Source organism: Falco naumanni, chromosome Z (assembly GCF_017639655.2).
Source record: "Falco naumanni isolate bFalNau1 chromosome Z, bFalNau1.pat, whole genome shotgun sequence".
NCBI classification, from domain to species: Eukaryota; Metazoa; Chordata; class Aves; order Falconiformes; family Falconidae; genus Falco; species Falco naumanni.
The window spans coordinates 9,774,525-9,800,893 of NC_054080.1; the positions used below are offsets into that span (position 1 = coordinate 9,774,525).

The window sequence follows — 26,369 nt, forward strand, 5'->3', positions numbered from 1 at the left end:
TCTGTGTAGCATTCCTTGAAGCCATGTGTGCATTTTTCCACACACAATCCTGAACTTGCAGCAAAAGCTGTTGCTTGTGAGAAAACGAATGCTGTACCATGCTTTGTGATGGCTGTTGGGGCTTTTTTTTTGTTAACTTCAGGAGAGTAGAATTTAATTAGAAACATACTTTTAAAGATGCTTGAACAATCACAAAACTTTTGAAAACACCCTAGGTATCCACCTGACTGTAGTTGCCCAGCTGTGACGCTGTGGATTTCTTCTCGATGTTACAAGTTTTAAGTATAGCATCAAATGTCACAGAGGCAACAGCCAGTATTAAATGTATTTCCATTCTAGATACTTATCTTCTTCCTCTTAAATAATTGTTTTTTGCCATATTAGGGAAGATTTGCTCAAAGATCAACCTGCTTTTCAGTTACAAAATCAGTATCTACTAAATAAATTTCTGGATGAACTAATGTTAACATCCAGCTGCAGTACAAACACTGTTATGTGTACTCCTGTCCTGGCATAATGCGGAAAATGAGACCTTGTTAGATATTACTACTTAAAAGCATCCTAACAAAGATTCTGAATGCTGAAGAGAAGCAGCTTCAGACAACATGTAGTGAATGTTGAGTTTGTTAGCATGTTTGCTGTGCTCCTCATATGGCAGACAGTGGGGAATGCTCTTCAAGGGCAAAGAAGTTTTGGGTCTGCTTCTCCTCCTGCCTGGAAGGAAACTAACTGCAGGTAGCCCCCCAAGGTGTGCGCAGTGGTGTTCTGGAGGAAGGGAGGATTGCTTTGCTAAAGTATCAGTGGGAAAGGTGACCCCAGGGAGGCCGATGCTTCACATTTCAGAAGCAAGGCTAGATCTCAAGTCTTTTCTTCCTGACTTTTCTTCTCTAAAGAACTGCATGCTGGACCTGTCAGCAAAATTTGTTTCACCTACAAAGATGTCACTTACAGTCGTCTCCTCTAAGATTGCCAGTCAGTAGAAGTGGCCAGTCTGCAGCTCCAGGCCCATTAAGCTGGGAAGGTGGGAGGTCCGTGGTATGTTCATGTCATGCCAGTGCTAGCATGGGATTGTGACAGTAGTAATGCACCAGAGGCTGCTGAGGCAAGCATCTCTGGGGTCCCCTGGGTCCAAGATGCTGTTGCAAATCCTTTATCTATGGGAAGTATGTGAGGTAAGGCTGCTGGCACACTGCCTCCAGAGTCAGCCTTAAAATGGTATTCATCATGTGAAGGTATGAAAATAGAGTGTTCGGAAAGACGTCTGGCCATCCAAGCCAATCTTGAGAGACTAACATACTTCTATTACCTGCTGGCCTTTGAGTAAGGCTGCGATTGCTTTTAAATCCACAGAGCCTTGAAGAGTAATTTTTTTTAGCTCAGCTGAAAAAATAATGGACTCTATTCAGCACAAGTTTGATGTCAAGCATTGGTTTCACTCACTGAAAACTGTCTGCTTAAGAACAAAGTCCTGATTTGGATAGATTGATCCAGTTGGTTTCCCACTGAGAACAATCTGAAAATTAAGCAGGAGCTTTAAAGTCTATGGAAAGGAGCAATGACTCTAACCCTGTGCTATATGCATAGAACACACCTTGTGTCCTCAGGCAGCTTTGGATGAACTAGACACACTTCTAAGATGGAAATTAAAGTAATTCTGATTTTAATAGACAGAGCAAGGAGGCGCTGGGTGCAAGATCTGGTCTCCAGGGAGCTTTGGCTATGGACTCCAGCACAACTAGAAGTGTAGCTGCAAAGCTGGTAGATATAACTGACCAAACCTGGACGCTATTGGCACTAAACACACACCAATAGTGGCATTCAGTGGCACTGATTATCCTTGAGTTTCTGTACAAATCTACAGAAACCTGGGTTACATGGTTTTTGCTGAGGTGAAAACTGAGTTCAGATCAGCACAAAGCAGTCACACTTCAGTTGCAGGCTAGGTGCTGCCCAGCACGGTCTTTCTTTTCCTGCATTTTTTGTCACAATTTAACACAAAAAAATAGGCAAGTCTAACACTGATCCAGGCTGGGTTTTATATTTGCTTTTGCTAAGCAAATTCAGTTGGTAATCTTTTTTTCTCATTACATTTTGAGAGCAAAATTAACATATGTGTTTTTATATAAAACAACTATTTCTCCTGGCTACTTAAATGGCAGCTTCTGCCATTTTACTCATGACTTCCCTTGCTTGCATGGGCCACACAGAACAGTGCATTTTCTTCCATCTCTTTTGCTTGAAGATGATCACTGGCATCAAACACACATTTGCAAAATATTGAACTATCACCTTTTCCAGAGTGTGTAACATTAAGTTGCCATCTCTGTATAATAAAAAGTTTAGCTCACCTTGGATACTAATGCTATTTGCACCTAAGACTGTCAAACACAATGAATTTAGTTTCTACTATTTTAGCTACACAATCAAACGCAGACACAGCCAGACTTCAGTCTGGCAATTAGATTTAGCAAAAATCTGATCTAGCAGTGATGCATGAACTATGACTGAATAAAATCCTGATGTTTTAGATAGCTCGACGCAAATTCAAGTTACAGTGAACAACAACTCTGAGAAGTGACATCTGGTGAACAACCTACACAAATGGAGCACAGCATTTAGACCACCAATAAACAAACACCCTGGGTGCTGGTTTTATTTGGTTTGTTGTTTTTTTTTTTTTTTTTGCTAGCAACCTTCTTTCCGTCTGTGAAACATGTCCTTCTCCAAAAGCCAAGCCAAGGACCTCCAGCACTCATCAGTGCACGTCCTGGACCTGCACGCCCTTTCTCCTCTCAACTCTACAACTTAACACAGCCTATGGCTTCGGGCTCACAACGTTGCTTTTGCCACCGAGCTCTGCCTTTTCACAGGGAGGATGCTCGTCCCCCTCCACACCCGGGCTGCGAGCAAGGGTCAACACGGGGGAGATGCAAGAGGAGAGGATGACCAGAAAACCGATTCCGGCGGCCCCAGAGTCAGTCTCCCCGGGCAGGGGTCGGGCCCCGTCCTCCCCCACCCGGAGCGCCGCCCGGCTCCCGCGCCCAGGCGCCGGGCGGCCGGACCCCGGCCCTTCGCAGGGAGCCCGGGGCCGCGGGACGGGCGCCAGGCGGGCCCCGCGCTGCCCTGCCCCTGCGCGGAGGGAGCCGTGCCGCCGCCCCGCGCCGCCTTACCGGGCTCCGCCGGGGGAACTCGCCCAGCACGATGCTAACCACGGGGATGCGCAGCGCCGCCGAGATGAAGTCCAGCTCCAGCATCTCCCCGCGGCTCTGCGGAAAGGCGAGGATGGCGGAGACCCCCTGCACCACCACGGTGTGGCAGAGGCTCTGCAGGAAGGAGACGGGGTCGTTGCTCCAGGAGGCGCTGGGGGAAGAGAAGGGGAAGAGGGGCAGGTCGCCCAGTCCCGCCTCGATCGCCATCACCACCTCCAGGGACAGGTTGTAGGGCAGCAGCCCGGCCACGCTGTTGAGGTTCGCCACGGCCAGCAGCAGCGCGTCCCGCGGCGAGGGGGACGGGCGCCGCTCCCCGCCTCCCCCCGGCCGCCGGCCCCGCGGCCCCGCGGCGCTCCCCACCTCGGGGCTGCCGCCCGCCCGCCGCCAGCCCGCCGCCTCCCCGGGCCAGGCGGCGGCGCGGGGCTGCAGGTGGGTGGCCCCCACCCTGACGGTGTGCCCGATGCGCCGCAGGATCTGGCAGGGCTGCGGGTGGGACGCGGAGCCGGGCAGCGCCGCCAGCACCAGGGCGCAGGGTGGCAGCAGCAGCAGGCACGCCCGGCCCAGGAGCCCGCGCACCCCCGGCCGCCACATGGCCGGGAGCCGCCCGCCGCCTCCCGCGGCCCCGGCCCCGCCACCCGCCTCAGCCGCCCCGCGGCCGGCCGGCAGCGGCATCAGCCGCGGCGGGCGGCCCCCGCGCAGAGCCGCCCCCGCCGCCGCCCATGGGGCCGCCGCGCCCACGCCGCGGGGCTGCGGGGGGGGTCGGCCCCCGGCCCGCCCCCCGCGGACCCGCGGGGCTGGAGCTGCCCGGCCCCGGGGCGGCACCCCGCGCCGCCCCTCGCCGCTGCCGGCAAGGCTGCCCTGCCCAGCGCCGGCGCCCGGGCGCTCGCTCTGCCCGCCTGCCCCGCCAGGAGCGGGGGGGTTCCCCTGCCCGGCTGCCCGGCCCGGCTCCCCTTTCCCGAGCCTGCCCTGCGCTCCCCTGCCCGGCTGCCCTCCGCAGCCGCCGCCGCGCCGCACTCCCGTCCCCGGCTCCCTCGCCAGGCCACCCCCCGCAGCCCCTGCCCGGCTCCCTCTCTGCAGCCCCCCGGCCCGGCTCCCCTCCGCAGCCCTCGGTGCACTCCCCTGCCCGGCTCCGGAGGCGAGAAAAGTTGCCGGGCGGCCGCGTCGGGCGCTCCCGGCGGGGCTGCGGGCGGTCGCTGGGCTGCGCTGCGCTCCCACCGGGAGGGACGGCGAGCGGCAGCCCCGCGCCGGCTCCTCCCCGGGCAGCCGGGACTTGTAGTCGCCACCGCCCCCGCGGGCTGCCCCGGGGAAAAAGGGGGCTTTTCGGGGGATCGCCCGCTCCCTCGGCGCTGCCGGCTTCCTCCCGCGGCGAAGCGTCCCGGGGCAGCCTCGACGGAATCCTCTGCCCGGCTGTTGTCGCGGGGCTCTCCCCGCGTCACGGCACCGGAGCAGTGAAACAGCGTTCAGGCGCCTGGGGGAGACCTCGGCATGCACCGTCCCCGCAGTCGCTGCGGTCCGAGGCTGGGGGCTCCCCTCGCCCCTCCGGCAGGCCGGGGGGGACCGCGTCCCTCGCCGCCGCGGCGTGCTCGGCGGCAGCGCCAGCGCTGCCTGCGCTCCGTGTCTTTCTCAGGCGCTGCCGCTCAAAGCGAGTCGTTTTTCGGCATGTGGGACTTAAGATCCCGGCTCAGCAAGCCATGGACACTTTCTAAAATTGCTTTTATGATAGAACACCTTTATCCTAACAGAAAATAGAGCAAAGCAGAGATGGGCGTCTGTGTGCCTGTCTGCGAGGCGCTGGGGCTCATCTCGTCCTTATCTCGGTTCTGGCAACGGGACTTAATCCTGGGCATTCGGGACCCGCGGGAACCCGAGGTTTGAGGCTTTAACACTCCAGTGGGGTCACCGACACGCTCAGCCTGATGTCTCTGCTCCGCAACCGATCTCCAGGATCTTAGAGGAGGCCCTCTCCCACAGCCACGCTGTCCATCAGAGGGGAAGTCATCCCACGGCTCTCCCCGGCACCCAGGTTTGGGCTGCCTACAGACACAGGGGACACCCAAAGACCTGCACATATTTTCTGCCCTTGGGACTCTGGTCATCTTTCCCTGCCTGATTCAATCCTGTTTGAATGCTGTCTGCTGTCCCGTGTGGAAAGATGGTTTGAGACCTTCAGTTCCGGACTGGTTAGAAATGTTTTGGTAACTTCTTCATGAGTACTTTACCTTGACCTAGTGCTGGCCTTATGCTTTAACTTAAAGAGCACTTCTCTGAATGCTAAACTTCTTTCCATTTCTTTGAGATTTATCTTCAGAGTCATTTATGAAGAAACATGGTCCCTTTTTTTGCCTTCATTTGGTATGCACAAAATCTGTGTAGAAGGAAACACTTTTCTGTGTATAAAAGGGGTGGTCACTACCGTCCAGCAGGTCTGAACTGCATGTTTTCTGATTTAGATTCATCTTTCCTGAGGGGATGTCAGCAGAGGTGTACACGCAAAGTGAGGTCTTACCAAAGTCTTGTGCGCCTGTGCTGGCATTTCTTTGTCTCCTATGCACTTATCTCTATCATGTTTGCACCTCATCATACACGCCTACTGTTACCATCTTCCAAATGACCTACAAAGCTAGGGTTTCTCTCTGAAAATTGCTATGTTGTTGCAAAATTGGTTGCTAGGTGGAAAACTACCAGTGGCAGAGTGGTGGTCTGTAGGCCAAAACTGACTGTACCAGCTGCTACATGTAAAGGTGAGCTAAGACTATGTTTACGAGTTAATAACAATTCCCTATTTTCCTATTTCCCCTTTTCTTCCTTCTTTTTTGCCTAGTCTTATAATCATATTTTTATTTCTTGATATCTTCTTCTCTGATCAACCCAGGTTCTTCCTGTCCCATTTCCTCATTTTGTTTTGAAGGAATGGATCACATTAACACAGGTATTCAGAATCTCCTCTGTTAGCAAGAAGTATCAGCTGGGAGAACTGCCTTTGAATATGGTCAATTTCAAACAGTGCAGAAGAAAATGATTTCTTTCATTGGTTTGTTTTTGTTTGTTTGTTTTTTTTGTTTTGTTTTGGGGTTTTTTTGGTTTGGTTTTGGGTTTTTTTTCCCAAACCACAGGAGTTAGCTTTCAGGTTGTGAGAATTAGCTCATTCGAGATCTGTACAACTCTGAGGCATTGTCTGCATTTGCATATTTGCATCCTTTATGTCAGGTTGGGAAGAAACCTGGTAAGCACACAACTTCTTTGCTGAGCAGTTACATAATTACTAGTTTTCATGTGGGAATTATTTTTACAAGGAATGGTTACTCTTCTGTGTCTTAACAGACAGCTCTAATTTGTCATTCATTTGAAGCTTCATTATAGAAGCAATTCTTTCTCTGGCTTTAGGCACAGGTGACACTGGTTTAAAAAAGAATTTCAAAAAATGTAATCAAACATTATTGAAACAGCTCTGAAAATTACACAAGAAATCAATTAATAAAGGGAGGGAAAGCGTTCAGTATCTCCATCTTTTGGTTTTTTTGTTTGTGGATAATATATGACCAGATCACAGTCCACTTTTTTGGTGATCATGCAGTGACACTCTTGGGATTATTGCTTTAAATAATACTAGTATGAAGCTTATTTTTCAGCAAGTCATAGCAAGTCTTGCTGAACTTGAACTGTACAGAGACCTGAACTGTACAGAGTGGGCAGACTCTGCAGGCAATGTAATAATTTTGACTCAAATGGCTCTAGCTCCTGAAGCTGTCTTTTCAGCTTGATTTTTTGTAACAGAGAATTTTGAATGTCTTCTTTGCAACTTGTGTTAATGTTTACTCTTTGATCAAATATTTCTGTTAATAAAATTCACTACCCCTGATACACCAAAGTGCTTAAACACAGGCTTTTTTAAGAAGACATTTAAATCCTTAAGTGCTGCTCTGTAACAGGCCAGAATATTTTCAGAAAATGATCTGAAAAAAGATATAAATCCCACCAAAGTGTATACATGTAACATTTGAGAAGTTGTGTCATTAATTTTTCTGCTTTATTTACATAAATATGCATGTGGAAAAGAGCAGAATTGATTTAGTTTTATAAAGGAATCAGAAATTGCTACGTGTCAACTGCACCCTGCTTTTTAGCAGCACTGCAGTCCCTCTCCCAAGGCTGCTGGCAGAATAGACTTATTGACAGATTCTTGACTCTTCATCTTCAAGCAAAGGACTAGCTGCCTTCTACTCTCTTCTGCCCTTTTTCCTTTCTCGTGGTGGTTGCTGCAGCAGGAACATCCACCCTGCTCTTCTGCTGTGTTAAATGCTCAACTAGAGTAAGACCAGGCAGGTCCAGGCAAGTGGATGGATCTCCTCTGAATTGGTTGTCACCTTGGGTAACCATGAGTACAGCAATGCTGGTGGCATTGATTGCTGGGGAACGGTGACCACAGAAACTATTAATCCATGATCAGTGGCTGAGCCTCAGAGTTAAAGCCAGTGAAAACCCTTCAGCAATGAGAAATGCAGTAGGGAAATGTGATTAAAATCACTGCTTGTATTTCTCTTGCTGCTCTTTCTGCTTGCTTGGCTCACTGTAATCTCTTTGAAGGAGAGTTGGTTTATTTGCTTTCTGGGCTGCAGAACAATTGTCCTGTGTGTACGACAGCGACCTTCTGCAAGGCTTGTTCCCTCTGAGCAGCTTGATTTATTTGGAAGTAGGTTATCACTGTCCTTTGTTGCTCTGCTCCTTTTGCTCTGAGGGAGGAGCTCCTTGGGCTTGCCAAAGCATGATAGCCATGCTTAAACTCATGTTCATCTGCCCCTTTTTTAGCTGCTCACATTTTCAAAATGCCTGTGACTAGCTGAGATGCAGGGTACCATACACTATCTCTTTAGGTTTGGAGAGGGTAAGGGTTTTATCTTGGGCCAGCCTGGAATGAATTTTTTTTTCTCCTTTTGTAGCCGTAATTGGTAAGTGAGAATTAGGGAAAAATAAACCATTCAGGTAAAATTAATGTTTTCATTCACTAGGAATAAACTATTTTGTTTCTGGTTAGATGTCCCAATTTATCTAAATGCAGTTTAAAACATTTAAAAATGTTATGTTTTCCATCTGAATTGCCCTTTCAAGAAAAAAAAAAAAAGTTGTCTGGCTGTTCCTTCATGTTTTTTTTCCACCCAGAAGAAATTTGAAAATACTTTCAGATATCTAAAACTGCATTAGGAATGTTAAGTAGGGTATTATGTTTGAAAAATTTTATGTCACTCTAGCACTTGCCTGGTGTGAATCAACAGCACACTGGCTATTCCAGACTTACGCCTGCAAATATCCTCCTGTGGGCAGGCCTGGTGTTGAATCCAAACGACTGCTTTGAGGTCAAACTGATTTTCAGCAGAGGGCTGCGTGCTATCTTCCTGCCTTAGAGAAATGGCTAAGACAGTTCTTGCTCCCTAAACAAACCTTCCATTTTGTTTCTCCTGGCAATATAAATCCAGACAAACTTCGATACTGTCAGAGGATGCTCTGAGAGTCAGTGAGGAAAACTTGCAGAGAACCACTTTACATCTTTGCTCCATTTTGGATTGAAGATCAGTCAGGAGATATTGTAACATTATAAGATAGTGGCACACAGCCCACCAGCCCCTCTTTGGTAGTCTCCTCTCTGAAACTGGTGCTACCATGGCAAGATTTCAAGTGTTGTGGTTTAACCCCAGCCAGTAACTAAGAACCACACAGCTGCTGGCTCACTCCCTGCCCCCACAGGGATGGGAAGGAGAATTGGGAAGGAATGTGAAACACAAGGGTTGAGAGAAGAACAATTTTAAATAAAATACAAATATTAATATATAATTATTATTATTATATTATTAATAATAATAACAACAAAAATTATAATGAAAAGGAGGGTAAAGGGGAGAGGAACAAAATCCAAAGGGAAGGGGAAAAGAACTCAAGTCATGCACAACACAGTTGCTCACCACCCACTGATCAATGCTCAGCCAGTCCCCCAGCAGTGATCAGCTGACTCTGGCCAACCCCTACCCATTTTATGTACTGGGCATGATGTTCAGTGGTATGGAATATCCCTTTGGCTGGTTCAGGTCACCTGCCCCAGCTGTGTCTCCTCCCAGTTTCCCATGCCCCTCCAGCCCTCCCTGGCAGGGCCTGAGAAACTGAAAAGTCCTTGACTGAGTATAAACATCATCCAGCAACAAGCAAAACATGTTATAAATATTGTTCTCATACCAAATCCAAAACACAGCGCTGCACCAGCTACTAAGAAGAAAATTAACTCTATCCCAGCTGAAACCAGGACATCAAGACATTCAGGCAGCTATAAATGGACAAAAGTGACTACTATTCAGTCACAGTTCCTTTCCACCACTGGGACTGTATAAAGGTGCCTAAAGTAGGCATGAATACACTCCCACTGTGAGACCTGTTTCCATTGCCAAAATGTGGAAGGAAGAGTTTAGTTGCAGGTGAAAGCGCTGCTCTCTGTTGATGTAAGCCATCCAGTCGTTTGGTTTTATTGCTTCCTGTTTAAGGTGGCAGTGTGTATCTTCCCCAACTAGTAGCTGTAAAGCACTTTTGTGAGATCCCCACTTGCCACATATCTTGGTCATGCCATCTATTTTGAGTTGGATACATAGGCATGTTTTTCTCATTGCTGGTCCACTTAAAGAGCTCCCCATTGTTCTCAGCTTTGGGATTCATTAATCCTGGGCAGAACTACAACTAGTAGAGAAGCACCATAATGACTCAGTTGAGTACTAAGCCTCTGGCTATAATTACCTGAAGTTGCTGCTGCTGCCTGTAGTTGTTTTTACTTTTTAAGTCTTTTCCATTCTGTTGTCACATCTCCTGTGTTGTTCCTTCATAGTTAATATGACAGTGATGAAAATTACTCTGTTAGATAGGAATGGTCCCAGCAGTGCTTACAGCATCATGATAGGTGGCACAGAGAGCCTTTAGAAGACCCTCAGTTTAGGTAGATGGTTATCTGGGAATCCAGGGTTTTGTTGAATATAAAGTCTTTCTCTTGAGTCTTGGACTCAAACTCTGGTAGAGCCAACTGCACAGGAAAAAGCTGTCTGGCTACTCCACACCTGAAGATACAGGAGAGAGCTGGGCAGGGGCCTTTAATCTCTACCAAAAAAACCACAAGCTATGTGCCAGAAATGTGTTATCACAGTATCCACAGGGAGTTATTGAGCAAGAAAAGTCATCAGCACTGCAGGCCAGCATGCCCTAAGCAGAGGGAGTGGAACTGGGTCCTAGGTTGATGTGTACATGTGTTTGTATGTCATTGAGTATATTGATACTTTTCCTGCTTTTTTGTCAGCAGGCAGGCAGGTATTCCCTTTGCCATTTTTTCTTCCAAGTAGTTGTAGACCCTTTATCATGGCCCTGCTCAGGACATCCCCCATGAAAACAAGATGAAAAATGTCCATGGACTTTTGTAGGACCAGGCTGGCTTAAATGCAGCTTTCCCTGCAGGTATTTTCTTCTTTATTCCAGGATGACAGCTGAGCGCTTGTGAAAATTTTGGGAGGCAGGAAGAGAAAAAAGACCAAAACCTGTTTGAAGTCAGTGTCAAAATTATTACCAACATCAATGTCATTTTAGTAGTGAGGTCAGACAAGCACCTTCTCCCAGGGCAAACCCACAGTTTTAAAAAATATTGGTAGTGCTTTGCTGGCATCATAGTGCCCTCTGCATTGTACCATTTCCTCCACACTTCTATGGCAAATGTAAAACTATTACAGGCTGTGTGCAACCTTTGCACTGTTCTGGTTGCCTTCAAAAGGCCACTGTGGTGTAACTGCTCAGTAAAGATGAATAAAGACTGTTTAACTTTCAGGCAAAGTCTTCAATTTCCACAAGGTTAGGAGGACACCACTGCATCACCCTGACAAGATCCCATGCTTTTTACTGTTTGTTCCCTCCTCCTGCTTCCCTTGACTTAAAGATGGGGTTAAAGGGGAGGGGGAAGAGTGTAAAATCATGGGTGCTTATCAAAGTTAAATTATAAGGATGGTGTAAAAAAACCAAACAAACAGGGAAAGACTAAATAAGTAAACTAAGGAAAGACTACAACAGCATCTGGTTAAGAGATAATTTACCCAATTTGTCCAGCTAAACAATTCTGTCAAGTTTACTGAGGGCTGCAAAATTGGCAAACTGCCTAATCTCCTCTCAGAAGCACAGAGGCAGTGTTAGTTTAACCCTTCTGTTTGCTGTTTAAAGAACTGATTTTGCAAACCCTTATTCAGAGCAGCTGGGATGACCTTACTCAAATTACTGGCTTTAATAAGGATTTCTGGTACAAGCAGAACTGAGTTGGGCAGGAGTTGGCTTGTCAGCCACAGTTGTGACAGCTGCATTCCTGAAAGTCCATGGACTCAGTTGTGCCTTTGGGCACTGCCTGAAGCTGCACAGCTGAAGATGCAGCTTGTCAGGGACACATCTGAGGGATGACACCCTGAAAGATATGTGAGTCCCTCTGAGGATCCCTGTGCAGAGCTCCCTCCCTAGCTTTCATCAGAAGGAAAAACCTTTTTGTGGTCTGTGTTTGCACAGCATGCTGTCTAGCTCACAGGCAGGTGTGGTGCCCACACCTGTTGATTGAGCCCTACGTGGTTGTAATATGGAGCAGCAGGCTGCTGATCTCTGCAATAACTTGCTTTTTCTGCACAGTATTAGCTTACTGGCATGCACGTGTGTGCGTGCGTGTGGTGTGCACATATAATGAATAATAGATTCCTTTAAAGATGCTGCTTGTTGAAATGTCCCTTAAGACGTGCCACACATAAAAATAATAATAAAAAACCCCAAACCAAAATCCACTCTATTATGCCTACACATAGTGCTGATCTAAAGACTCAGGGAAGCCCTGGGAGAGATTGCACACCTCACTCACTCTTTACTTCAGTGAGAGATGTCCTAGGTGTCAGCTGTGATATTCAAGCTATCTTTCTGAGTCAAATACTCTGATAAGGGCATGTGGGTGAAAGGAGATAAGACTTGTCTGCATCAAAGAGGTATTCAGCAGTTTGTTCCTATGCTTCTGAACTCAAGAACAGGCTACCCAGCAGAGGTATAAGCTGCAATATAGTCTAAATTACAACTAAGCCCCCTTCAAAATGATGTCAGAAAAAAATATGTGATACAGGTAAATGTCTTAGAAGGGTAAATAATGCCAAATTTGGCAGGATTAGGCTCACATAGGAGATTACATTGGCAGAAGGGAAATGTCTGTAAAATGCTGACATGTGAGATAAAGTACAAGTGAGAATGGCATTAACCCAAGGTTGTGGTTTTAGAAGGAGATAGATGAACTGGATGTGTGGCTTTTGTTCCAAGAAGCCTTCAAATAATGTGATGCTGGATGCTCTCCTGGTATGCTCTCTTCTGGGTGCTCTCTTCTTGTACAGAAGAACCAATAGTTAAATCAGACACATACATATGACAAAGGGTTTTTGTCATGCTCCAAAAGCAACCTAAGAACTGAAGAACTTACACGTCTACCCAATGGAAATGAAATCTGATACTTTTAAAAGCTGTTTTTAAAAAACACAGGTTCCCTTTAACAACACGCTCATGAAATTCCCAAGCACAAATGCCAGTGTCACATTATTCCCGTTGTACAAATGGGCTGTCTTGGAGCAAGGTCAAGTATTTTTAATGTGGTTCTAGATAGCTGTGAATAGGTATTTCCTATGAAAAGAAAGTGTAAAGATAGCTCAGGGTTTACGATGTAACACTGGGCTTCAAAATAGTAATGTGCTTTCCAGCTCTGTTATACACTCCATGAGTCCTTGCTGAATTTCAAACTTTTATGGTTGAATACAGACCATACAGATGCTCTAGCCCATCACAGGAAGGCAGAAAGGTGTTATTGGGAAGGATACATCTCTGAGTAAACAGAGCACCACCTTTGTGCCACCAGAGATTCTTGAAGAAGCATTTTGATAAGCTGCTATAGGCAGGGAAAGGATATATACATAGGGAATCTGCTATAGACAACACAGACCTCCGGGAATAAAGAAGAAATTGCAGAGTGTACTTGCTTCTAGAGAAGCAGAATTATGCTCTGTGCTTTACTCAGTTTTCATAATAAGATTCAGACCCACCACTGAAGGTCAAATGCTGCCACTGCTGAATTTGTGTGCAGCTTGCTCCTGGTAAATTGACTTCAGTAGGCGTCCGGGTGGAGTTAGGCACTGCACAATGGGAGCAAGCAGGGCATTTCTCATAATATGTCAGTGACATTAACAGCTCACAACCTGGGCATTGGCTGCTCCTAACTTTAATGGCAGAAGTATTTTTACTGTTGACAAAGGCTGATGAGAAATGAAAAATTTGGAGGCTCTTTGGAATGCAGATAACATCTGAAGTGCTCTGTGTCTCCTACCTCAGAATTTTTCTGCAGACAGCAGGAAATTCCTTGGGAACATCACTTGGGAAGATGGTATTTTAGCTAATGAATTTCAATATCATAAGCTGATGAATTTCAATATAAATGGGAAAGATATTTTAGATACTCAGAGTTATTTTTGCCATGGAATGGTTGTCTACAATAGCAGACTGAATTTTTTGTCAAATACACACAAAATGTTCATGAAATAAACCTGAATAAATATGTAGGGAGGAAAGCAGAACTGTGGCTTAGCTGCATGCATAACTTAAATGTCCCAAAGCATTACTCAGCCACTGGGAATATCTCATGTGGAACTGTAAGTTGGGAGTACATAACTACTTCGTTTGGCTAGGAGTGGAACAAAAGAAGACAAACCCAGAAATGCTGCCACTGACAAAAAAAAGAGAAAGTATCTGGTGTGTCTTAGAGAAAATTTCTTTGTAATAAAGGATTATAAATATTTTGGAATGGAGAAAAGTGAGTGAAGGAAATCCAATATTGAACAGTCTTATGACAAATTGGTATGAATTGAATCTATCAAATATAGTAGGTGGTTTCTGCAGATAGTATTTTGAAGAAACCTTTCTGGTTTGATCAAGCCACTAGTTTGTTTACAGGAGTGCATTCAGTTTTATGTAAGAGAAGAGTTCAGCTACTCCAACTGGGTGAATTCTGCGCCTTTTGTCCCCTAAAGTTATTTACACTTACAAATGTAATATTTTTGCCCTGGGTTTGCTTTGTTTCTGCAGATACCCTAACAAATCAGGAAAAGGAAGTTCCATAAGGACAATGGACTGCTTTGAGTATATTTGTAAAAAATAAATATTTCATCAGCTCAGGGCTCATAAGGGTCCTAAATTATATTGATTGGTTGGAAGCTGCATGATTGCATCACATGTTGTTAAAGTGGGGAGAAGAAAGAAGGTAAAATCCCCTTAGTCCTCCAAATAAATCCCCACCTGATTAATTAAATGAATGAGTTCTAACTCAAATCTGTGTCTTACAGTTATAGTTTTGCAATTAATGGAAGAAGAAAGTTGTCTTGAGCCCTGTACTCCTGATGAAAACTATCATGTATTTGAATTCTGTCTATCAATCACTTGCAAGAAGCTGTTTTTGATAAATCTATAGGCTGAGACTGCATTTGACAAATAATGTGGGGAGCAATAAATATTCCAGAAAGAAGCACAGGCTGATTGCAGAATAGAAAAATAAATGAGATTCACTAAGGCTGCTGTGAATTATTCACTGGTGACTAATAATAATAAAAAAAACCCTCACAATTATTGGGCTAGATGTGCTATCCCTGCTTGTTAACAGCCCACAGCTGGTGTGGAGTACTGCAAGTTTGTCAAGGGGCTAAACCTGTCTACAGGAAGAAGTTGAATCTCTTTAGCTTAATATAGCAACTAGTTGAGTTTCAGTGGTGCTAAACACCCAGGGAAACAATCTTTATCTAAAATAAGCACTATTCAGACTAAAATATGTGTGCTTTTATGCAGTTCTCCAGACTGGTTTAAATAAGTAATTTTAAAAGAATCACATTTTATTTAAAACAGTGCTATTTGTTCCTTGCTCAATCCTTTCATTTTTCTGTGAAAATTGTAGCAAATTTGGAATAGGAGCTAATCCACATAATTTCAGCTCAAGATGTCTGTGTTATCACTCTTACATTAAACAGTAAAACCATAACAGTTATCTGTGAATGACAGTATTTTAAACAAAGGAAGAGCTACATTTGTAAAACAAGTTGCATGTTGGATTTTCTGTGTTGAGAAAGGTCAAATTCTGGACTAGTCAGAAGCCACAGGTTGTGGTCAATGGCATTACTTGAAGGAAACCAAGAGGACAGTATGATCACACACCTTTCTGACCAGAAATTGAAGACAATGAAGAGTCAAGAAAAGCAAAGAGTGGGATTGACTTGCTCCTCCCAGGTCAACTGGTAAAACTTATTAAGGTCATGGTGATTTAGAAAGCTCTCTGAAAATATATGCTGGAAGATTTTCTGGGCAAATGCTTCAGTTAAGTTCATTAACTTGTGTTTGAAGTTAGCTTGGATACAGATGAGTCATATGTTGATATAATGTTAGACCTAAATGAATTTATGAGTCTAAAGCCAATAGGCGTTCAGTAGAAATTGGGCCCCCGTTGACTGTTCCAGCAAGAAGTTGTGGGTGGAATAAGCATATGAGTGTAGTAATGGTTTAATAACACTGAACACATCATATTATCTCAGGAGAAGGCTTTGTAATCAAACCAACTAACTAGTAATAACAGCAGAGTCCTGGAACAATGATAAGCAATATGAGTCAAATCCATGACGTTACTTGCTTTTGCTTCACTGAGGTCAATGTAGTTGTACAAATTAACAGCACCTGCTGAGGGCTAGGTAATTAAAAAAATTAGAGCCACCCCAAAAGATACTCATATACTGATTTAAACTGCTGGAAGAGCAAACATTGAGTTCTGCTGGTATGATGCCAGGGAAGCAGATCCTGCTAAAAATTCTGCAGAGGACTGCCAGAAAATCAGTGAGCACTTGCAGTTAAAAAGTTGTCAAAATACTCTTGTCAAAATAGACTTACTGTGAATAATGGAAAATACAGGTGAAAAATGTGTTCGGCTAATGAGTGAACAGAAAGTCAAACGAGTTAGAAATGTTTTAAATGCCATTTTTCTTTGTGTTAGATAAAGGGCAGCATTCTAATTAAGTCAACAGTTATATATGAAGTGAGGATATATTTTATGTCCCTGTGAAGTTTTTAAGTTTAGAAAAGATAATAATCTTTTGTTAGGGATTCAGAAGATTCTTAAAAACTTTAGAAGCAAACTGTATTCCTACTGCAGGTTTTCATAAAGCAGACAGTAATATCATGGATAATAGATGGTTATTTGGAAGGAAGTCAGGGATTTTGCAGATGAGGATGAGCTGGATGTTCACTGTGCCTCACACTGTATAAACCCTACTGACCTTGAGCCAAACCTATCAAGGCAGTTAAAGAAAAATTGCTCTTAGACCAGCAGTTTTCTAATTGGAATGGCTTCCTTAAGGGAGTGCTATGGAGTACCTGGTGTTGACTGCCTGGTGAATGCACATTTACCTGATTGAATCAGTATGGTGTCTTGATCTGTGGTATGTGCTAAAATCTCATAAATATGTCTAAAGCCACTTTTATAATTGTTTAATATCTATAGAATCTTTTTGGTTTTACCCCTAAATTCCACATGACACTTCCTCAGAAGAAGGCAAGACAAAAACCTGAAAGAATAAAAGTCATCCCCTGATCCACTTGACATAGAAGTACAACAGGTTGGTCTTGCTCTCTGCTGGTGGTTATGCTTTTATCTTCTACTGCTAAGGTCATCTTCTGGGATCACGGAGTTCTTTCCATCTGGATGTCTGAACATGACATGTAGATTTTGGAGTTCAGTGAAGGAAATAGGATCAGTGATATAACCTAGGTAAGTCAGTCAATCAATCAATCAAGCACAGCACACTGTTTTCACAGGCATTTCAGAATATCACCTTGCTTCTACCCCTGGTGAACTCTGCAGCACCTTGGGGGTGGTGGTGATGAAGTATTTTCTCACTTAAGAGAAAGTATGCCTGTATGTATTTTCAAAACACAATAGAGACTTGCTGTTGCTGGCTTGTCAACCTATTGTTTCCTTCTCTTCTGTTTCTTTCTCTTTCTACACTTGTTCTGTTATTGTCTGCATCTCCACAGCCTGAGATCTTTTAGCACTTTACCTTAAAATCTTCTGCCCCTGCCAAGCATGTCAGTAGTCACCCCTCAGGCAGTAATTCTTTTCCTGTCTTATCTAGTATACATGCATCCACTTCCTGCCACTCTGCAAGGCTTAAGCAAGTTAGTAATTCTACTCCAAGTGACATGAGAGCAAAGTTGTGCAGGCAAGTATGTGCACACTGAATTTTTGCAGCTGTGTGAAGTATGCCTGAAAAGTTCTGGAGTATTTTTGTGTCTGAAATACCATACAAAATATATTTTCAGTCACTAACACATTGTGTTAGACATAAAAGACACATGAGCAAAATCGATTGCAAACCTATTGACTTACAAAATGGTAAAATAATGAATTCCTGATGTAAATATTATTTATTTCTAGCCTGTTCTGGGATGTGTTCAGGCTTATCTAACCAACTTCCCCACGCTACCTCAGAGTCTTCTCTAAGACCCCAGTTTTCCTTTTTGCTTATTCCCTCGCTGCTTCTCTTTTTATTTAATGATCTTCACATTGTAGCAACCTTTTCTGCAACGGAAAAATTGCATGGGTTGGATAAGTTTCTCCCACTCCTTGCTATTTTTTGAGGAGGGACTGCTACAGGGAGTATTCCTTGTGCTTAGTCATTCAAGGGGCTGAAGATCAAATTCCCAGAGGTGCCTGAGGTGCTTATGCAACTCTTACATCCCGAGTGACTATCAGCCATGCATGATTACAAGGACTGAACTGAGATTCTGCATAACAGTTTTCCAGTATCCCCAGCAGAAAATTTTTTCCTTCTGTTTCATGACACTGACCAATACCGGATGTGTGTTAGTATTAGCACTGCCAGGATATTCTTTCTCATTGTAGAGAGGCAACAGTGGATGTTGGGTTCTTTAATCTTGGCAGACCTATTTAATAGGCCAATTAATTAGAGGGATGATGACTCTGCAGTAGTATGATTTATAAGGTCAGTGCTTTAGTAGCAACAGAAGAGCTGCAGATGCTAACATTACACTGATCTACACATTACACTTACTTTTATGAGTTTAGGGTTTGTCATAAGACCAGAAAACCTTGAGCTTGGAAGTTGGAATCAAAATTTATGCACCTGGGAGTGTGAAAAGGCAGCACTTTAAATTTACCATTAAGTACTTTAAACCCAGAGAGAACTTTACATCTTTCCACAACAACTTCTGAAATTGATAGAATCCCTTCTAACTGTTAAGGGATTTTTACTTAAAGTCAACTTTCAGACATTCAGATGAAGAATGTTGATATTAACTTCTGGAATTTCATAACTGATGAATATTTTAAAACATCAAGCTTCTGGGACTCAGTGCTGAAAAGAATGCATGTGTTGAGGGCTGGAAAGAGTATGGGTTTTGTTTGGTGGGTTTTTTTTTTCCTTTACTGAAACGTATCCTATTTAATTTCTGCCACCTTATGGAAGAAGCTACCAGTTATGAAAGCTCTGTAGTGGTCTTATATTAGAGGACTTTTTTTACCTTTTTATTTTCCAAACCTGAACACAACTTTTAAAGCAGACCTGTGCATTCTCTGAGTTACCATCAGTATAGCTGAGGGGTGGCATTCAGCACCTAATCTAAAAATGGAATTCCACACACAAATTCAAGAATCAAGGTGAGATACTGAGAAGACACTGACTTATAATCAAAAAGGAAATGAAATACAGAGAAATAAGAGAAAAAAAAGGGAAGGACATTACCATTCAAGAAAGCTGGAATACTGGTATTTTCCCCCAAGCTTAAAGATAGCAAATACTTGTGGGCAACAGCAAGTTATGAAATATGAAACAAATTGTGCTGGACCACTCTGGCTGCCTTTTTTTGCTGAGGTGTTTGGCTCTAGTGATGAGGAAAGTGCAGTGGATGTTGTACTCTTTGACTTTAGCAAGGCAGGGAAGCACAGGTGGAGGGCAGCCTGGGTCACAATGACCATGAGAAGACCAGGGCTTTTAGCTCCTAAGGAAGGAGAGCAAAACCAAGAGATGAATGACTACCCTGGCCCATGGGAGCAGAAGGACGCACCCGAAGGCACTGAGGTAGATGGCAGATATCCTTGTACAGTTGCTTTCTGTCAGTTTGGGAAGGCCCTGGTGGCTGGAGGCAGGTTCCTGGGAAAGGACAGGCAGATGTTACCCATCTGACTGCCTGACAGTGGGTCTGATTCCACTTTCAAGATGAAAAGAGAAAAGCTGCAAACTCCCAAGTCATGGTTTTTACATAAAATGTATGTATTTGTTTAATGTCCTATTTCTGTCCAACCTCTGAAATTGTTTAATACTTTAGTCCCTTTCTAACCACACACACAGATAGTTCTGGTAGAGTTACCATTTGACAGGTGGATTAGATTTGCTTAGTACTGGAATTAGAAGTCTCCTAAACATAGGTAATGTATAAATTTAGCTTTTTTTGCAAGTTAGGTTCACTTTGGGTTTTTGAGTAAATTTAGCTTTTACAAGACCTGAAATAAACAGGGTTATGTCTGTTCCACAGGCAAGAAATGCCCATCAGAACTGATTTCCTCATGGCTAGACTGTGAAGTCTTATTTCACTCAGGTGCTTATCTATCATGCATAACTGGGGAAATGAATAGTTGTGGTGACTTCAGTCCAATCATCCTTTTATCCCACCAGTGGGAGGAGATGTTCAGAGGAAGAGTTTTCAAAAGCCTTGAGGCATGGCTATTTTCTGTTATTCTGTACAGGGCATAGGGGTTTGGCATCTTTTAAAATCGTTTTAGTTATTCAACCATCATGGTAATGAGTTATAAAGTGAGATTTCTTTTCCAGTCTGAGAAGAACTTTTGAAGAGCCACTCTGTAGTTTGTTTGTGTTGATTTTTGTTTCCTTTCTGATTTTATGCATGGATTCCTCTATTTTTCTCATCTAAACAATAAAACAAGGGACTTTGGAAATTTATTATAATTTGCATAGAGCCTTGAGTAACTACTTGGCCTTTATTTTATTATCTGAGCTCAGTTCTTTTGGGAACTGTGAATGAACAAGGTATGGATTCTTATTTCCTCCCATTAACAGAGGTGATGGATCCTTCTCAGTAGAAATTTCATCAATCTGTAATTACGGAAATGATCATAATGCTCTGTTTGGCTCCTGCTAGTTCAATATGATGAAGGCATCAAGGGATGGAAACAAAAATTGGTTTTATTTATGTATATAATAGATACAACAGATTCTGCACACAACTTCCTTCTGCATATAACTTTCCAAATAAGATAAACTAGTTTATGCTTCTGTGTATACAGTCTTTTTCATTTGTTGAGCCAGATATTTTTGTGGGAAGAACTGAACTTGTTTTATAGATGAAGTTTGATAGTTAGAGTATTCGTAGTCAAAAAAAAAGTTCTTGGGATGTTCTATGGCAATTATCTGAACATCTTATTTTGTCAAGGTCTTCTGCTACTAAGATGTAAATAAAATGTTGTAGGGGTCCTTTAATTGTGCTTTACCTGCATCTCATAAATCTGAAGCTCCTTTAGAACATTGTCATGGACATTAATTTTTTGAAGAACTATGTTAATGAAGGTAGCTGAGAGAGACTAGGTCCTTCAAAAAGATTCATGAAGTGTTTTAAGCATATATTATTCACCACGATTTTTGGTCCATAAGCTGTTACAATATCTTCACAGACAATGACTCATGTTCTTTCTTGCAAATTTTGAAAAAAGTTCATTCCTTCAATCTTCTTGTAACAATTCCAGCTTGCATGACAAAATCCAGATCTCTTCTACTTTCTATTTTCCATTTCCTTCATAGGCCCTTTGCTCTCCGTATCATGCCCTGTTCTGAAAACGTCTCATTTGAGTTTCTTCTGGGCACCCTTGTTTCCTCCGCTTTAGTGTCCTGTTTTGACAGCGTCATGTAGGAGTTTATCTATTAATACTCAGAGTGTTGCTTCAAACACATCTCAGAATCCTACTGATTCTTCTGGGGATGATCTTTCTGCTGGTGATTTTCCTGGTCAGTTTGTTGGGGATGAAATCCTCCTGGATATTGTACAGAATTTTTCTAATATCTGTCTAGAGCACAAGTTGTCTGAGGAGCAGCTGAGGGAGATGGGAATGTTTAGCCTGGAGAAAAGGACACTCAGGGAAGACTTTATTGCTTTCTACAGCTACCTAAAAGGAAGTTGTTGTGAGGTGGGTGTTGGTCTTTTCTCCCAAGTAGCAATATTAGAAAGAGAGGAAACATCCTCAAGTTGCACCAGGAGAGGCTTAGACTGGATATTAGCAAAAAAATTGTTTACTGAAGAGGTTGTCAAGCATTGGAATAGGCTGTCCAGGGAACTGGTTGAGTCATCATCCCTGGAGGAGTTTAAAAGACATGCAGATATGATGCTTAGGGACATGGTTTGGTGGTGGATTTGGCAGTATTAGGTTTACAGTTGGACTTGATGATCTTAAGGATTTTTTTTCCAATATAAATGATTCTATGATTCTGTCTCTCATGACATCTCTTTTCCTCTCTGATATTTTGCCTTGGGGGACATTTGCAGATGGAGGGAAAGGATGGTGATCTTTGATCATCAGCTTTTCCTTGGAGGTCGGACTCAGGCAGAGGCACTTGCTTTTCCTGATGGTTGGTACTCCAGGCTCTCCAGCGTACAGACCCAGACATAAAAATGCTCTGCAGGTTATTTTTAAGAGGGATAGTCTACAGTAGTTTAATTTGTCTAAATAATGCAAAATAGATTGTAATTTTAGAAGATCTTAGATGAAAAAGGTACATCTTAGAGTACTAATGAGCTTTTGTCAAGAACAGTTCAGTTCCTTTCATTAATTCAAAACAAGAGAAAGTAAGATCATCTTGCAAATACACAGACAAAGTTGATTTATTAGAACCCGATGACTCACCAACTTCCTCCTCCTTCTCAAACCCGAATTTTGGATTGAAATCCTTTTAGAAAAATTCCTGTGGGCAATAGTGAGGGTGTTCTTCATCATTCTCTGCTGGATTAGATTTAGTAAAGCTCCAATTCTAGACAGTCATTCCTTGCAGGCTTAGTATAAGTCTGACTCATGGTTCATTGCAGCTACTTGTTTTTTTCTCTTGTATCTTCATTCACCTTCTTTTTCTTTGATAAAGAAATGAATATGTCATTAAATAAACAAATCCAGTCTCTCTCTCTCTCTCTCTCTCTCTCTCTGAGATTCGTGGCTTAGGAGCTAGGGAAGATTAGTGACTGGTTATTCTGAAGATCCAGTTTTCCAGGACCGAATACTGAGCTCTTTCAGAAAATGAGGTAGTATTGTTGTATCTGGTGTGGGAAACACTAAAATGGAGAGTCCAAAATTACTAATTGACTTTTCAGAATTGGACTTCTGCTGAAAAGGCCAACATCTTAGTAGCAAAAAAAGAAAAAGAAAGATCAAAAGATGAACACTTTCAAGGTATATGGCACACTGGGAAAATCTAGATTTTTGCTGACAGACAAACAGCAAAATGACTGCAGTTGAAAATTCAGAATAATCATACTGATTTTTTTGTAGCCAGAGATGGGGTTTATGGATACCCTGGGGTAACAGTACAGAAGAGGGAAAAGTGAGGGATATGAGAGGAATGGCATGCTCTGCAATTACATAAGGAGGAAGAACACTTACACATTTTGTCTAAAAGCCTGTGCACTAAGAATTGTGTTTTCTGCTGTAATTAACTGAGTGGAATAAGTGATTCTGTGGCAAAGAGGAAGCCCTCTGGGCAGTGCTGTAGTTTGCCCTGTGTCATAGGTGATCTTGAATGTGAGATGGCAAGGTGAAATATGTCTCTCAGATAATATAGGTGATAATGTGTTGCATTCACCATGCTAAAAACTGCATGTGAATCAAATTGCACCTACAGTGGACTTAATGGCTGCCATGTACCAATGGAACGAAATAAGCAGTGGGGATGGAGAACTGGATCTGATCCTGGGTCTCTGCTGTTGACAGGCCATGCCTTTCCATGCTTAGCAAGGGGATCATGAACTCTGACCAGGCTTTGTTATTTCAGCTTCCACCAAGGTTGGTAGATGTCTGGGCAAGGTGTGTGTGTCACATGTTTGTCTCCTTCACACCTGCCTGCATTACTGCTCCAACTGAAAGCTCTGCAGGTACTTTGCTGAATATCTCTGCATGTGAAAGGTTTTATGAAAGTCAGTTGGGTCTGGCATCCTCATCTCCATTCCCAGTTTTTTATCCTTCACTGTGTTGCCAAAATTTTAACAAATACGAGCATATTTGTGAGAAAGGCTTTGCAGACATCAAGTGTTACCCAAACAATTATTTCTTATATGAGAAATATGTTGCATTGCCTGACTTAAGTCTCTAGAAATGATACTGTCTGAGTGTGCTAAGTACAAGCCTGGTGGTAAAAAGATGGAAAAGCACTATAAATCTGTAACTTTCCACCATGAATTATTCATGGATGTTACTGAAGTCACAAACAGGAAACTTGTACGTGTGAAGTTAGCTAAACACCGTCGTTCATTTATGAAGAGAACTCAGACATGTGAAGGCTTACCATATAGTCCCCACTAGTAGAAGCAGAGATCCAGAGCCATATTTTCTGCCAGTGTACACAGGCATAGATCCATTGATTTTAATGAAGCTGCAGTTTACATTAGCTGAGGATTTGGTCCCTTTCCTTTGAGAGGTTCTGTTATTTCTCTACTGACCCATTTATTTTTCATTTTGTTGGTTAGAATGTGGTTATAAATTCAGGTTTATAATCTCTCCTCTACAATGGTTTAGATTTTTATCTCTTCTAACCCATAACACGAATATTTCATGGGGGAAACTGGATATTTGTGCTTTGCTTGAGATTCAAGAAAGTTCAAATATTTAAACAAAGGTAAGAAAAGGGGCTTGAAAACGTTACTAATATAATGGTAATAATGGCTACTATAACACATTCAAATTAGCAGGTACTCAGAGCAGCTTCTTTCAGAGGACTAAACATCTTTTAAGATTAGCATCTGCTATATTAAAAGTGAACAGTAAGTTACTACAATGGGTTTTGTCTCCATCCTAATCTTCCAGCACTGCCTGGTGCCATATAATTATTTTTGGGGACATGGGTCACGTCCGTAATTTATGTCAAACAACACATGTTTCTTGGCCCATGTTGCTTGAGAGCACTGTGAAAACAGGATGGCTTTATGGGCTAACTAGAAGCTTTCTATCATGACTTCCTGAAGGTGCCAAATAAGCAGTGGTCTGGTCTGCATGTTGGAAGCTATGGCTACAGCAGTCCTCTGTGTTCAGTGCTGCCTGGACCTAGGTTATGCCTCCAAATGCCAGGGTATTCAAAAGGTATGAAGATTAATGAATCATAGTATTTTATGCAAGGTTGCATAGTACACTGTGGGAAGGGATGCAATTAGTAATAATTAAACCTGTTTTGGAAAGTGGTGGATAATTCCAAATATTTTTATGGCAAAAGTCTAAAATTCATTACGTTGTGCTTAGTAAACATGCAAGGACATTACAGAATAAGTTTACATCTGAATGCATTGAGTTAAGTGATGATTCACTACATTTTTTCCTGAGCTGATGGTTGAGCAAGGCAGCCAATAGCCAGCCAAATGTATTTTAAGGCACCCCAGATACTTCAGGCTTGGTGAAATTGCTACTAAATATTCCTCCAATAGCCAGCCAAATGTATTTTAAGGCACCCCACATACTCCAGGCTTAGTAAAATTGCTACTAAATATTCCTGTCCTTGCCTAGGAACAATTGCCCAGGATGCTAATTTGCAAAGCAGACAAATATTAGCACATCTGAGAGAAATCTCTGCTGTCTTCAAGTATGCTCATATTAATGCCAAACTTTTGCATCTGGTCAGCTCTTAACAAGCAGCGGGCTTGCTAACAAGGTTTAAGAGTACCAAGAAGAGCTCTCAGTTGCAAGATACTTTCTCTGCAGCACACTGAGCACATAAGGATTTTTGAGATGAGGAAGGTATAACCACATGCAAATGTGAGTCCTGGTTAGTGCTGCAGCCTTGCACTCTGCTGAGTATAGGACTAGGCTGCAGGTCAGAAGATCATAGAGCTGAGCTGCATAAAACCCACCTTGGATGCTGGCACCTGAAGAACGTAGCACCAAATTGAATGGAGTCCTGGGGAGTCTGTGGTCTGAATAATACCTACCATGCAAGTACCTGTCATGGGACAAAGACATCTTTCTCTGTCCCATCTTCTCAAAAGTCAACAAGGGTGCTGCAACTGGGTGCTGTTCTTCACTGCAGCATGGAAGAACAAAAAGGCTGTATGCTGGGGAGAAAATTTGCACTGGGGATAGAGCTTCCCCAAGTCCTGGAGCATCAGTGGAACTGCACAATCCAAGTAAGCGAATTCAGAAAAAAAAAAGGGACAAAACTGACATTATTGAGGGTGTATCAAAGACTATTCCCAGGAGCTCCAAGCAGATGCCTAGATGGGAAAGCAAGGGGACAGTTCAGATTTTGTAATTGTGTCAACACCGGTAGCATGGTAAAGAAAACATGGAATAACAGACCATTATGTAACTGCCATGCCACTCTGTTTTAACTGATATATCATACGTCTGGTACACCATTCATGCCAGGAAAACCCTGACTTCCTAAGTTAATGACATTCTGCAGTACTAAAATAACAGTTACTTTGAAAATTTTCTTATACTTCCAGTTTTCCTTTTCCTTTTTAATTCTGGAATAATGAAGCTAATCTAGTAATTTCATTTTCTCTCCAAGAAGTGTATGTTTGGACCCCCAGTAATTCTGTATTGTTTGCATCTTGCACAGATCAAGGGACAAACCAGCTTTATGATTAAAATAAAACAAATGTCTTTCCTCCTGTCCAAATTATGGCTCTTGCTTGAATAGCATATGGTTATGATGGTTAGATTTTGTAAAATCTAAACAAGAGGGGCCTGAAATTACCTGTTACATATTTATTTCTGATATACCTAGTGGATGAGAACTTCATGATTAGTAAGTAAGTGAATTCTTCACAGTTACACAGCAAATCTAC

The 26,369-nt window shown here is 43.0% G+C and overlaps 1 protein-coding gene across 2 annotated transcripts in view; it reads right to left on the reverse strand.

Annotated features, from left to right (window-relative positions):
• Positions 1–3,881, reverse strand: part of GRIN3A (glutamate ionotropic receptor NMDA type subunit 3A) — a 72,276-nt gene extending 68,395 nt beyond the window's left edge. The window contains exon 1 of one of the 2 annotated variants that reach the window (XM_040579488.1): positions 3,171–3,881. In XM_040579488.1, the coding sequence (XP_040435422.1) occupies positions 3,171–3,881 (711 nt within the window). The remainder of the gene's footprint in view (positions 1–3,170) is intronic. The other variant, XM_040579487.1, reaches the window with a different exon arrangement.
• Positions 3,882–26,369: the final 22,488 nt, after the last annotated feature.